This window comes from Martes martes (genome assembly GCF_963455335.1).
Source record: "Martes martes genome assembly, contig: scaffold_90, whole genome shotgun sequence".
In the NCBI taxonomy this organism is placed as follows: domain Eukaryota; kingdom Metazoa; phylum Chordata; class Mammalia; order Carnivora; family Mustelidae; genus Martes; species Martes martes.
In genome coordinates, this window is record NW_027666423.1 from 103,250 (window position 1) to 119,247 (window position 15,998).

At 37.4% G+C, this 15,998-nt stretch overlaps 1 protein-coding gene across 1 annotated transcript in view; it reads right to left on the reverse strand.

The window, feature by feature from the left end:
• Positions 1-652: 652 nt before the first annotated feature.
• The window catches only part of LOC308338026 (ankyrin repeat domain-containing protein 26-like), a 99,372-nt gene continuing 84,026 nt past the window's right edge, over positions 653-15,998 (reverse strand). The window contains exons 20-22 of the mRNA XM_080831585.1: positions 14,808-15,039; positions 2,309-2,354; positions 653-1,233 (exon numbers count right to left, since the gene is read on the reverse strand). Of these exons, the coding sequence (XP_080687711.1) occupies positions 1,157-1,233; positions 2,309-2,354; positions 14,808-15,039 (355 nt within the window). The 3' untranslated portion in view covers positions 653-1,156. The remainder of the gene's footprint in view (positions 1,234-2,308; positions 2,355-14,807; positions 15,040-15,998) is intronic.

The window sequence follows — 15,998 nt, forward strand, 5'->3', positions numbered from 1 at the left end:
ACTTTATCGTAAAAATATAGTACACAGGTTAATTAACTGTTTTTGTACAAGTAAGTTTTCTGGTCAACAGTACTCTTGGGGAGTCAAAAGTTATTCACATATTTTTGACTGCAAAGGGTCAGTGCCCTTAACCCCTGCATTATTTAAAGGTCAACTGTATTAGAATTAATTGTCTGATTGTCAAGGTTGTACCGTAGTTATGTGGAATGTACTGACTTGTAGGATATAAATGCTATGAGAATCAGGCATAATTTAACAATTGTCTTGCAAATGGTTCTGGGGTAAAAGTTCTTTTTTTTCTTCTAATGTTAAGACTGTTCTCAAAAAGTAAATAAAAAATAAACAGAAAAGGTGAAAAGCCTTAGGCAAATCTTATTTCACCATGAGGGAAGAGCTATGAATCACTATTTATTTATTTATCCATTTATTTTATTTTTTGAAAAGATTTTATTTATCTATTTGACAGAGAGAGAGAGATCACAAGTAGGCAGAGAGGTAGATGGAGAGAGAGATGGAAGCAGGCTCCCCGCTGAGCAGAGACCCTGATGTGGGACTCGATCCCAGGATCATGAAACCATGATCTGAGCTGAAGGCAGGGGCCCAACCCACTGCGCCACCCAGGCGCCCCAGAATCAGTATTTAAAACTAAAATCATACATAGGTTTTATGGCACTATAAAAATTAGAATACATGCAAACATTGACAATAAACTTAGCAGCAATATATCAAAATAATGTCTGTCTAAATCTCTAGGTTCATATGTAGTAATAAAAATTGGGAAATACCAAAAAGTTATCAATTAACATAACTGAAGTGTTCATGAAAACTTGGTTGGTTGGGTGCTGTTTAGAAAGCTGGTATTTGGGCAGCCTGGAGCATGTAAAACCCATAATGCTGATTTCCACATAAAAAATCTGCTTAAAAGTTAATTAGCTGCCAAGAAACATAGCTTAAAATATTATATAAACGTTCATTACACACATGATCCAAAAATATATTCCTTTAATAAAGATTTTTACATATCATCCATTTAATAGGAAACAATTAAAATGTTGTATAAACATCCAGTAAATAAATTTTTACTATTTATCTTTCAGATGCTATACTTTTTCTTCAGAAACTGTGAGTAATCTCTGTATGATTTCAGTACATCATCCTAATTTGAATGTCTTTCAAAAGTAGATTCTAAAGAGGTGGCCCCAACAGATGAGTGTGATTCAAATTCAGCAGCAGCTGAAAAGGAAAAAAAATTAGTCTTTATCTACAATACTTCATTCTTAACTAAAAGTTAGTAAAAAAACAAAGTTGAAGCCTTATGAGTGTTATGAAGAACGAAAAATATCTAATACAACTACAATATAAAATACAAGATTACTTTTAAATGCATTTTGCTCATGGTTGCCCACTGAGGTAATTGCTATTGTGGATAAATATCAGAGCTTCTGTTTTCCTCATTACAAGATGATAACAGAGCCCACCCATGAACAATCATATACGACAGACTGAAAAATCAAACAGGCAACTTTCAGAGTTGAACATAAGAACACAGAAGGAAAATGCTAGTTTTCTATCAATATTGTCTGCTTTTTGGTGGAGGGTATATGTAAGTTGATACCTGAAGGACAGGGAAGAAGTGTGCCAGGTAGAGGGAAGACGCATATACAAAGAACATACACAGAGAGTGAGGAACAACACTTGTGGAATTGCAAGTAGTCGACGCTGAAGAGGTGCGAGAGCAAAGCAGCAGAGTAGGGTAAATGTTAGTGATAGAGAAAGTTTGAAAAATATGGCTAGAACCAAACTGATTTGGGTGTTTTTATTCCATGTACGGAGCTTGGAATTTTACCCAAGGGCAAAAGGTAAATCAATGAGAAAATCAATGACTGAAGATTTAAATGTCACCTGTCAAGTGACAGCTATTTGAACTATAATTGCTTAACTAAGTATTACCTAAGACAAGACTGTTTTTTGGGGGGGGGGCATATCATTAGCAGAAACAAGGATTTGAGAAAGCCCACATATTCAGGTTGACAGTTCCAAAGGGATGGCAGAAGTGAAGGAAGATTACAGCTTGAAATAACAGATAAATAGGCATTTGGAGATTTTCTTTTTTAAAGTCTGAAACACAATGACTAAATGAGGAATAAATATATTTCTCATTATGTTTATATTTTACATTTTATTAGATATATATTAAAAATTTTAACATACTACCTATTATCCAAACAATGGAAAGCAATGCCATTTACCATTCATAGTCTATTTCAGAAATCAATGACCATCTTAATTCAGAAATTTGGCAACATACCTTCCTCTACTTCTCTAGCTATATTTTTTTCCAACTCCTGCTGCATCTGAAATAAGTAAAATATTATTTACAATGTTCAAGTTAAACAAGAGACATTATTGTAGGAATTATATATAGCTTATGAAGTGTGAACTTAAAATAACACTATTATGTCCTCCATGTTGTTATGCTCCACAAATAAGTGAAACCATATGATAATTGACTCTCAAGAGAAGAAGGGAGTTGAGGGAAATTGGAAGTGGAGAGGAACCATGAGAGACTACAGACTCTGAAAAACAATCCGATGGTTTTGAAGGGGCGGGGGGTGGGAGGTTGGGGGACCCAGGTGGTGGGTATTATGGAGGGCACAAATTGCATGGAGCACTGGGTGTGGTGCATAGACAATGAATTCTGTTACACTGAAAAGAAATTAATTTTAAAAATTTCATATAAAACCACTATTAGAGAATAAAAGTAAGTTAGGGATTGCTTAAATAGAAAGATAATCACATAAATAAAATAAATCCCTACTTATTTTAATCTTAGGTAACAGAAGAAATACATGTAATGCTATTTAGATAAATCTGATAAAAAGTACAATTAATATTGGTCTATTAAATATACAAAATTTCTGGAAGAAGAGGAATATGGCAGAGCCATAGGGGACCATAGTTTTGTCCAGTCCCTGGAATTCAGCTAGAGGTTTCAAATCATTCTGAACACCTGTGAACTCAACCTGAGATCTAAGAAAAGAACTGTTATAATTCTACAAATAGAAAAGTGACCACGTCCTGCAAGGTAGGAGGTGTGGCGTGGAGAAATGAATCCAAGATGATATATGGGAAGATAAACTCTTGGTGGGGTGGGGGGCATAAACCGCTTATCAGAAAGTGATATAGCAGTGGCGTGCAAACTGGAACTTTTATAAGTCCAATCTGGTGAGGGACATCCCTGCTTGAAAAGCACTCAGGTGGAGAAGTAGGTCGGAATCCTAGGTAGAACTGCCAGATCTCAGGATCCCCGAGGTCACAGAAAGAATGGGGTGCCTGAGTATGGGAGAGTTCCCAGGTGTTTCAGCAGGGAAGCCAGCTGCAATCAAAGAGCAGAGGAGGGGGCTTTCAGCTCAGTGTTGCCATTAACCACAAACCCCATCCCATTGGGTAACGGCTCTTAGAGCAGGGGCCCAACACACAGAAAATCCAGGGCAAAACCTCCCTCCCTCCCCCTGGAGGAGCGGCATGAATGCATGCCACAGGAGACTGCAAAGTTTGGAAACTCCAAAGGGGGTTGCATGGCTGAAATAAAAATGCTCAAAGGCTGGGCGTATACAGAGTGCATACAGAAACCAGGGAGACAAGAGTGATTGACAGCTTTGCTGTGAGGGCACACTGAAGAGTGGAGGGTGCCCGCTTTCAGCTCTGGGCTGGACACTGGGAGGCTCACATTTTCATTCTAATCCTCTCAAGCACTGCAAAAGCCACAAAGAGGGATCTGGAAGCCCTTACTTAGCCTGGCCCCCTCGCAAGGGCAGTGCAATACCACCAGGGCAAATACCTCTGAGAATCAGCTCAAGCTCAACAGGCCCCTCCTCCAGAAAATCAGCAGCAACTTCCCCCTAGAATCAAGTTTAACCAATCACAGAGAACTGAAAAACTCTAGTGCTGGGGGAAAATACTATATAGGACTCATGGCTCCTTAACCTTTCAAGTTTAATTTTCTTTTTCTTTTTCCATTTCAACCAATTTCTCATTTTATCATCTCAGGTTTTTTAAACTTTTTTAATTTCAATTTTTATAGTTACATTCTATCCTTTCATAGTGTTTAACGTTATTTTCTTCTTTCTTTACAATTTTGGGATGTAGTTCCCTCCAGCAAACAGACCAAAATATACCCAGAATCTAGTGTATTGCTCTGTTCTCAACACCTGTCCGATTATATTCTCTCTCTTTTTAAATTTTTCTTTTATTTATTTATTTATTTTGGTTTCTGGTCTCTTCTCATCGGTTTAAGATTATATTTCTCTGGGGTTGTTTTTGTTATTTTAGTATTTTGTTCTCTCATTTTCTATTCTTCTCTAGACAGAATGACTAGATGGAAAAACTCACCTGAAATAAGAGAACAGGAGGTACTACTGACTGGCAGGGACCTAATCAGTATGGATATAAGTAAGATGGCAGAATTAGAGTTTGGAATAACAACTATGAAAATACTAGCTGGGCTTGAACAAAGCACAAAAGACACTGGAGAATCCCTTTCCGCAGAAATAAAAGAACAAAAATATTACCAAGTTGAAATCAAAAGGTTATTAAGGAGATGCAATAAAAAAAAAATGGAGGCTCTACCTCCGGAAACAGTTTGGAGGTTCCTCAAGAAGTTAAAAATATGACCTAGGAATTCTACTGCAAGGTATTTACCCCAAAGATGCAAACATACTGATCTGAAGGGGCACCTGGACACCAATGTTTATAGAAGCAATCTCCACAATAGCCAAACTGTGGAAAGACCCCAAATGTCCATCAACAGATGAATGGATAAAGAAGATGTGGTGTATATATAAATACAATAGAATATTATGAAGCCATCAAAAAGGATGAACTCTTACCATTTACACTGATGTGGATGGAAACAGAGGGCACTATACTGAGATAAATAAGTCAATCATAGAAAGACAATTATCATATTGTTTCATACATATGGGGAACGTAAGAAACAGTGTATAGAATCATAAGGGAAGGGAGGGAACATTAAATAGAAGAAATCAAAGAGGGAGACAAATCACGAGAGACTCTTAACTATAGGAAAAAAACAGATGTTTGCTGAAGAGGAGGTGGGATGGGGTGGGGTAATTGGGTGATGGGCATGAAGGAGGGCACGTGATGTGTAGAGCACTGGGTATTATATACAACTGATGGTTAACTGAACACTATATCTGAAACTGATATATCATGTATCAGCTAATTGAATAGAAATTTTAAAAAATTCATCACGTACATAATGGGTAATGGTGAAATAAAACACTACTTATCTTTTACAGACTTACTGAGCTGTAATTAACTAATAAATATTAACTATTTCAAATTTTAGAAATTGGAGGCTCTAACTGCTAGACTAAATGACACAGAAAGGAGAAGTAGTGACATAGAAGACAAAATGATGGAGAATAAAGAAGTTGAGAAAAAAGAGAGATAAACAATTATTGGATCACGAGGGGAGAATTCAAGACATAAGTGATACCATAAAGCAAAACAATATTAGAATAACTGGAATCCCAGAAGAGGAGGAAAGGAGGTGTGGCAGAAGGTATATCTGAGAAATTATAGCAGAGAACCTCTGTAATCCGGGGAAGGAAAAAGGCATTCAAATCCAAGAGGCAGAGAGAACCCCCTTCAACATCAATAAGAATAGGCCAACACCTCGACATATAGTAGTGAAGCTTGCAAATTTCAGAGACAAAGAGAAAAATCCAGAAAGCAGCTCAGGACATGCCAGAAAGGACTGGCATGGTACAGTCAGGGTGCTAAACCAGAACAATATGCAGCCAGGAATACTTTATTCAGCAAGGCTGTCATTCAAAATAGAAGGGGAGATAAAGAATTTCCAGGACAAACAGAAACTAAAAAAATTGTGACCACCAAACCAGCCCTGCAAGAAATACTAAAGGGGATCCTTTAAGCAAAGAGAGAGCCCCAAAGTGAGATAGACTAGAAAGGAACCGAGACAATATACAGAAACAATGACATTACAGGTAATACAATGGCACTCGATTCATATCTTTCGATAGTTACCCTGAAAGGCAATGGGCCACATTCCCCAAGCAAAAGACATAGGGTATCATTGGATAAAAAAGCAAGACCCATCAATATGCTATCTGCAAGAGACTCGTTTTAGACCCAAGGACACCTCCAGATTGAAAGTGAGGGGGTGGAAAAACCATTTACCATGCTAATGGACATCAAAAGAAAACCAGGGTGGCAATCCTTCTATCAGACAAATTAGATTTTGAGCCAAAGGCCGTCGTAAGAGATTTGGAAAGACACTGTCATAATTAAAGGGTCTCTCCAAAAAGAAGATCTAACAATTGTCAAGGTTTATGCCTCTAACATGGGAGCAGCCAATTACATAAGCCAACTAATAACAAAATTAATGAAACACATCGAGCATGATACAATAAATAGTAGGGGACTTTTACACTTCACTCACTGCAATGGACAGGTCATCTAAGCAGAAGATCAACAAGGACACAAGGGCTTTGAATGACACACTGGACCAGATGGACTTCACAGATGTATTCAGAGCACTCTATCCCAAAGCCGCAGAATACATATTCTTCTCCAGGGCACATGGAACTTTCTCCAGAAGAGATCACATACTGGGTCACAAAGCAGGTCTCAACCGGTACCAAAAGTTTGGGATCATTCCCTCCGTATTTCCAGACCACAGTCCCTTCAAACTTGAACTCGATCACAAGAGGAAATTTGGGAAGAACTCAAATACACGGAGGCTAAAGAGCATCCGACTAAAGAATGAATGGGCCAACCAGGAAATTAACAAGCAAGTAAAAGAATTCATGGAAACAAAGGAAAATGAAAACACAACCCTTCAAAATCTTTGGGATGCAGCCAAGGCAGTCCTGAAGAGGGAAGTATAGAGCAATACAAGCCTTTCTCAAGAAACAAGAAAGGTCCTAAATACACCACCTAACCTTCCCCCTAAAGGACCTGGAGAAACAACAGCAAAGAAAGCCTAAATCCAGCAGGAGAAGAGAATTAATAATGACCAGAGCAGAAATCAATGAAATAGAAACTGAAAGTACAGTAGAACACAGCAACAAAACTAGGAGCTGGCTCTTTGAAAGAAGGAATAGGATCGATAAACCCCCGGCCAGACTTTGCAAAAAGAAAAGAGAAAGGACCCAAATTAATAAAATCATGAATGAAAGAAGAGAGATCACAACCAACACCAAGGAAACACAAACAATTTTAAGAATGTATAATGAACAGCTATTTGCCAACAAATTAGGCAACCTGGAAGAAATGGTAACAGAAAAACTTGAACAGACCCATAACCAGCAAGGAAACTGAAGCAGTCATCAAAAATCTCCCAACAAAGAAAACTCCAGGGCCAGATGGCTTCCCTGGAGAGTTCGACCAAACATTGAAAAAAGGAATTAACATCTATTCTTCTGAAGCTGTCTCCAAAAATAAAAATGGACGGAAAACTTCCAAACTCTCTCTATGAGGCCAGCATTACCTTGATCCCAAAACCAGACAAAGACTCCACAAAAAGGAGAATTACAGACCAATACTGCTGATGACTACAGATGCAAAAATTCTCACCAAGACACTAGCCAACAGGATCCAACAGTACATTAAAAGGATTATTCACCATGACCACGTGGGATTTATTCCTGGTCTGCAAGGGAGGTTTAACATCTGCAAATCAATCAGTGTGACACAATACGTTAATAAAAGAAAGGACAAGAACCATATGATACTCTCAATAGATGCAGAAAAACCATCTGACAAAGTACAACATCCCTTCTTGATTAACACTCTCCATGGTGGAGGGATAGAGGGAACATACCTCAATATCATAAAAGCCCACAGTGAGTATCATTTTCAATGGGGAAAAACTGAAAGCTTTAACCCCTGGGTCAGGAACACGGCAGGGATAGCTACTCCCACCACTGTTGCTCAACATAGTACTAGAAGTCCTAGCCTCAGCAATCAGACAACAAAAAGATATAAAGGCATCTAAATTAGCAAGAAGTCAAACTCTCACTCTTTGCAGATGATGTGATACTCTACGTGGAAAACCCAAAAGACTCCACCCTAAAATTGTTAGAAGTCCTACAGGAATTCAGCAAAGTGGCAGGATATAAAACCAATGCACAGAAATCAGTTGCATCTGTATACACCAACAATGAGATAGAAGAAAGAGAAATTAAGGAGTCAAACCCATTTACAATTGCATCAAAAACCATTAAGATACCTAGGAATAAACCCAACCAAAGAGGCAAGGGATCAGCACTCTGAAAACTATAGAACACTTATGAGAGAAACTGAGGAAGACCCAAAGAAATGGAAAAACCTTCCATGCTCATGGATTGGAAGAACAAATACTGTTAAAATGTCTATGCTTCCCAGAGCAATCTATACATTCAACACAATCCCTATCAAAATACCATCAACATTTTTTCAGAGCTGGTACAAATAATCCTAAGATTTGTATGGAACCAGGAAAGACCTCAAATAGCCAAAGGAATGTTGAAAAAGAAAACCAAAGCTGGTGGCATCACAATTCCGGACTTCAAGCTCTATGACAAAGCTCTCATCATCAAGACAGTATGGTATTGGCACAAAAACACACACAGAGATCCATGGAACAGAATAGAGAGCCCAGAAATGGACCCTCAACGCTATGGTCAACTAATCTGGGACAAAGCAGGAAAGAATGTCCAATGGAACAAAAGATAGTCATTCCAATAAATGGTGTTGGGAAAACTGGACAGCCACAAGCAAGAAGAATTAAACTGGACCATCTTCTTACACCGCACACAAAAATAAGATTCAAAATGGATATAAGACCTACATGTGAGACAGGAACCCATCAAAATCCTAGAACAGAACACAGGTTGTATTCTCTCTGACTTTGGCCAAAACAACTTCTTGCTAGACACGTCTCCAAAGGCAAGGGAAATAAAGACTTCATCAAGATAAAGAGGTTTTGCATAGCAACGAAAGCAACTGACAACACTGAAAGATGACCTACAGAATGGAAAATGGTATTTGCAATTGACATATCAGATAAGGGGCTAGTATCCAAAATCTATAAAGAACTTATCAAACTCAACGCCCAAAGAACAAACAATCCAGTCAAGAAATGGGTAGAAGAAATGAACAGACATTTCTCCAAAAAAGACACACAAATGGGCAACAGACGTGAAAAAAATGCTCAACATCACTTGGCATCAGGGAAATAAATACAAAAGCACAATGAGATATCACCTCACACCTGTCAGAATGGCTAGAATGAACCAGTCAGGAAACAACAGATGTTGTCAGGCATGCAGAGAAAGCAGAACCCTCTTACACTGTTGGTGGGAATGTAAGCTGGTGCAGCCACTCTGGAAAACAGTAGGGTGGTTCCTCAAAGAGCTGAAAATAGAGCTACCCAACGACCCGGCAATTGCACTACTATGGATTTACCCCAAAGATATAAATATATTGATCCAAAGGGGCACCTGAACCCCAACGTTTATACCAGCAATTTTATTGACTTATTTATTTGAGACAGAATGAGAAATAGAGAGCATGGGTGGGGGAAGAGGCAGAGACGGAGGAAGTAGCAGACTCCCCACTTAGCAGACAGCCTGAAGTGGGGCTCTATCCCAGGACCCAGGAATCATGAGCTAAGCTGAAGGCAGTCACTTAACCAACTAAGCCACCCAGGCAACCCTCAGTACCCTACATTAGACCCCATTTTGAGCATTCAGTGAGAGGATACCTTTCATGAGAAAGGTCTAAGTAAGAAAATTCTAGATGGGAATATTTGTAATATACAGCTGACCCTTGACCAACGTGGGTTTGAATGATGCAGGTCTACTCTACTTACACATGCACTTTTTTTGATACCGTACTTTAGTGTATTTTCTCTTGTGTTTTTCTCATTAACATTTTTTTCTCTAGCTTTATTGTGAGAATATAGTATGTAATACATGTAATGTACAAAACCTGTGTTATTGAACTATTTATGTTATCAGTAAGCCTTCCAGTCACCAGTAGGCTATTAGTAGTTTAGTTTTTTAGATTCCATGCAGAAGTGAAATCATATGGTATATGCCTTTCTCTGCATTATTTCACTTAGCATAATACTAGGTCTATCAATGTTGTCACAAATGGCAAGATCCCATTCTTTTTTATAGCTGAATAAATATTTCATTGTATATGTATCACACATCTTCTTTATCTATTCATCTATTGATGGACACTGAGGTTGCTTCCATACTTTGGTTATTGTAAACAATGTTTCAAAAAACATAGGGGTGCATATAACTTTTCAAATTAGTGTTTTCATTTTCTTTGGATAAATACCCAGTAGTGTAATTACTGAATGGCACATGGTACTGCATTTCTATTTTTAATTTTTTGAGGGATCATAACACTTTTTGACAATAACATTATATTCAGGCCTTATAAAATTAATAATCTGACAACATTACTAGGCAGCCTTGTAAAACTAATAACTCAATACCACTTGATGGGAGAAACTTTTGTTGAACCAATTTTATAACACCATTAATAAATACTATGTAAAATATAAAACACTTTTTTATATGACATGACTTAAGGAATTACCAATGTAATGTTACTATCTTCCCAAAACTTTTCCTAAATATTTATTTCTGTGACCTTTATTTCCAGTTGAGAACTGTGTTTAGATGGTAGAAATAGCTTGACGTCCACTAATAAGGAGAACGCATTTGCAATTTTATTTATACTTTTCCATTTATCAAAAAATTAGGAGGGTAAGAAAATTATACACAGAAAAGCAATGTGCAAGGTATCAGCAAATTTTAATTCAAAGAATTATTAACTAGAAGGATTTTCTCATAACTGTTAGTTTTCAAACTATGGCTCATAGAAATCTAAGGTTCCACTGGGACACAGCAGGATTGAGGGACAAGGAAGTCTACAGGTGTAGTCTCATCTCTCTTTTAGCTAAACAGCTCTACTTGTCTCTGTCTTATATAATACAGTTTAATTAAAAAAAAAAAGTTAATTTCAATTCTTTGGAAAAAAAATATTTCCCCAGAGGTATAAAAGTCACTAACTTAGTCAAAGTCCCTAATTTTACATAAGAGACAAAAAGGCCTCTGAGAGATTGTAGTTTGCCTGAGGTCAAAAAACCACCTAGTTGCAGGCCAGGAATGTGTTTTAGGTCTTACTGAGCCTAGAGTTTTATGCCAGTTACTTCCTCATATTCAGGAAAAATACATGCATTTTTAACTAGAACTCAGAGGAAATGAATACATAAAACTTTGTCATGTGGCTCAATAAAGTTAAGGCATTAGGCAGAAAACAGCTTTCTAACTAAACTATAAATTTTTATAGTCATGAACAAAAATAAAGGAAGAGAAGTTATCTTAACTCCTATTAGTAACAGTCAATATACTCAATTTATAAGCACAATTTTTTTTTTTAACTTGAAGGGACAGGGAACTTGAAGGAGAAAATCGTTAGTTGAACCAAAGAACCTGACCCTGAGGAAATTCTTCCTTGAAAGAATTATTCATTTCCTTCAAATAAAACTTGGTTTATCAAAATCAATCAACAAATGAGTTACCTATGTTGTGAGTTATTTATAGCAAAATTTAAAACACTGAACAGATTTCTCTTTGCCATTTAGCCTCTCCATTAGTTCATATGTACAAAAGACACGATTAACTTTAATTATAAATTAAATTCACTCAGAAATTACAGGTAAATCTTCATTTCCATGTGAGAACATTTCTCTACCTTCTTCGTGACAGGAAAGGAGATTTACCTAGTGGGTGAATTTGGGAGAAGGCACTCAGCAGTGCCTATGTGCTTCCAGATCTCTTCTTTGAAAAGCTATGCCTGCCATAGTAACATGAATTGAGGTCTGCTTTCATCTTTGTGGGTTGGGCATCAAACACCTCTTCCTTCCATTTACAACTGTGTGTGGAAGTGCCTAATTTGGAATAAAGCATTAGGAAGTTTGCTGTGGCTACATACCTAAGCCACATCCTCTAATTTGCTAGTATGTATTAAAGTCACTAGGCTTATCTCCAACTGCCTGACTCCTGTGTCCTCAACTCAGAAAAAGAAGAGCAATGTCATCTGCCACCTACTCCACCACAGTTCCAACAAGAAAAATGATCAGACAATACTTAGAAAGGGTTTCTTCTTCCTTGACTTGATACCTAACATTCATTGTTCAAAGCAACATACCTTAAAGAGGGAAAAAGTTGAAAAGAACAATTGCAGAAATAAACTCAGGAAGTCAGACAAAATGAGGAGATAGAGGAATATGTTCCAAATGAAAGAACAATACGACACTTCAGAACAATAACTAAATGAAACAGAGATAAGTGATCTATCTGATAAAGAGTTCAAAGTACTGGTCATAAAAACGCTCAGCAAACTTGGGAGAAGAATGCATGGATTCAGTGAGAACTTCAACAAAGAGAAAATATAAAGAAGAACGAATCAGAGCTGAAAAATACAATAACTAAAATGAGAAATACACGAGAGGGACTCAACAGCAGATTAAAAGCTGCAGACGAACAGATCAGTGATCGACAGGGTAGCAGAAATCATCCAAGACAAAAAACAAAAAGATAAATGAATTTTTTAAATGAGGACAGGTTAATTAAGGGACCTCCTAGGATCAAGCCCCACACCAGGCCCCATGCTCAGGGAGTCTGCTTCTCCCTCTCTCTGTGGCCCTCCCCTCCCATCTGTGTTCTCTCTCGCTTGCTCTCCAAAATAGATAGAAAGAAAGAAAGAAGAAAGAAAGAAAAGGCCATAACTAGAAATAAGAAAATTATGAAAGAAAGAGTTTTATTGGTAAAAGCAAACATACAATAAAAGTAATAGATCAAGCACTTTTATAAAGCCAGTATGAATGTTAAAAGACAAAAGTAGTAACAACAATTATATCTACAGTAATTAGTTCAGGGATACACAAAATAAAAAGATGTAAACTAAGACATCAAATACATAAAACAAGGTGGGTGGAAAAATGTGGTGTTTTTAAAATGTGTTTAAACTTAAGTAACCATCAACTTAAAATAGACTTCTATATGCATGGGATGTTATATATGAACTTCATTGTGATCACAAAAATCTATAATATACAAAAAAGAAAAAGAAAGGCAACCAAGCATAACACTAAAGAAAGTCCTCAAATTAGAAGGGAAGAGAGCAAGACAATAAGGAAACCAAATAAAAGAACAAGATTGAGGCCTCATTTACCATGAGCCTATGCTACCTTTGTCTACCTTAGTAAAACCATGAATATACTTTCAAAACCATAAACCTATGTACATTGATTGAAATGGATATTTTAATAACAATGATACACAATGGAAACCAGCTGCTACTTAAAGACCATCTTAGTCATCAATCATTCAAGTGATGGCACGGTAGATATACGTGAACTTCATTTGAAAAATTCCAATTGTGGGGCACCTGGGTGGCTCAGTCAGTTAAGGATCTGATCTTGACTTTGGTTCAGGTCATGATCTCAGAATTGTTGAGACTGAGCCCTGCATCAGGCTCTGTACTGAGTATGGAGCCTGCTTACCCTCTGCACCTCACCCCCCACCGCCGGCTTGCACACACTCTCTCTCACCCTCTCTCTCTCTCTCTCTCTCTAAAAAAAAAGAATCCTGTATTTGCTTGATTTAGCGATTTAGAAAATGCTCTACAATTGCTCAGCAAGACATTTTGTAAAAATTGAAATAGAAGTGTTATAAGTTTTAAAAAATGCTCCAAGTAAGATAACAATTAAGGATGTACTCTCAGGTGAGAAAATGACAACAATTACAACTTAAAAAGAAAAATTAATCTCTTTAGCATTACAAGTTTATTTAAATCATAAAAAGGACTTATCATGGATTCTTTTAAGTAATAAATATCCATATGTGATTAAGTGTTTGGATTCTTGTTGTTCATTTATACATAGGGGTGGGAAAAATGGGTAATATCAATTGTTATGAACCATTGCCAAACAGGAAATTAGTCAAAACATCTAAGTATAGATTTCATTAGTGAGCAATAATATTTACTTTCTAAAATTGAATTTAGATGTTGGTTTTCAAGAAATTTAAAATGTGTCCATTTTGGGGTACCTGGGTAACTCAGTCAAGTGTCTGACTCTTGTTTTCGGCTCAGGTTCTGATCTTAGGGGTGTGAGACTGGGCCCCATGTAGGGTTCCACACTCAGCAGGAAGTCTGCTTCAGAGTCTCACACTCTTTCCCCCTCTTGTACACTCTCTCTCTAAAATAAATAAAATCTTGAAAAAATAATAAAATATGTCAGTTTTGTTATATTTATCAAATAAAGGTACTAATAGGTATCTCTTGAAAGTAAGAGCTCCAGGAACTAAGAAAAAAAGTCAAAATTTTTGCCTCATTTCTTTTTCTTTTTTTTTTTTTAAGATTTTATTTATTTATTTGAGAGAGAGGGAGATCACAAGTAAGCAGAGAGGCAGGCAGAGAGAAAGGAGGGAGCAGGCTCCCCGCTGAGCAGAGAGCCTGATGTGGGGCTCGATCCCAGGACTCTGGGATCATGACCTGAGCTGAAGGCAGAGGCTTTAACCCACTGAGCCACCCAGGTGCCCCTGTCTCATTTCTTTATTAGCACAAATAATTATGACTTTTACTTAGTATGTATTGGTTAGCTAAACAACTCAGAATTTTACCAAATTAAAAACAAAATTATATCAGAAATCTGAAACCCAAGGAAAAAAAGGAAAGATAATATAACTAACCTTGGTCAAGAAAGGCCCGATGTCATTACTTGAACGCCGTGAGTTTGAGGTATGAATCACCACGTCTTCTCTTAGAGCAACATTTCTATTGAATAGTGAACTGTTATGATTAACATTTCTACCATAAGGCAGATCTAGGGCTGGCCTCATATTAATAGTGTCAAGCAAAGGTTGCTTCTGCTGCTTCTCCACCAGAAGTTTGGTACTGGTCTCTGCCAGCCTCTCACTAGTCCTGTTCAGATTACAAAACACAGTGCTTAGTATTTCATCTCTCCCCAATCAGTCCTACGTTACTTGCATTTCTTTAAGTTTCCATAATAGTAAACAGAATGTGCCATTAAATAGTGTTTTAACATGGTAAATGTGACAGAGCAGACCTACTATGTATAATTATAGGTTTAAAACTGTTCTCAAGAAGTACATATATTTCTAGGGTTCCTAACTAACAAGTAATTCAAATTAAGGAGGGAGAGAAATGGCTATCAGTGATGTCCATGGCTTAACAGGTAATACCCGCTGCCTTCTGGAATGGTTGTACTTCAAAGATTCTTGGGGATGCCATGACACATACTTATATTTAGTAAACCAGTTTAGAGCTGCAAAAATAAACCATCCTGGGGGGTCTGGGTGGCTCAGTCAGTTAACCATCTGCCTTCAGCTCAGGTCAGGACCCCAGAGTCCTGGAATTGAGCCCCACACTGGGCTCCCTGCTCAGCGGGAAGCCTGCTTCTCCCTCACCCTCTGCCTGCTGCTCCCCTCTGCTTGTGCTCACTTGCTCTCTCTGTCAAATACATATGTAAAATCTCTAAAGGAAAATACAAATAAAAAAACATCCCTCAAAGACATTTTTCAAGCATTGGCTTTCACCACTCTTGCACACTTCACACATTACTTCAGAGAAATTGGGCATTTGGCACTGAGGAATAATTTAGACGAACAACTGCTAGGGGAGAAGTAGATGGCAGAGTTGTGATCAGAAAGAACTGAAACAGCTCCAGAGGCAATTAGGTTATAACACAGATACCAGGGTACTGGAGGTGGAATCTGCCCTTTCCGTCTGGACCTTTTGGGTTAAAGATGCACTCTTCCAAAAATAAACTAACATTAATAAATAAATATTAATAAACTCATTTCCATTTAGGGTAATTCTGACAATTTTATAATAATATGCTGTCTAAATTATAAACCTTC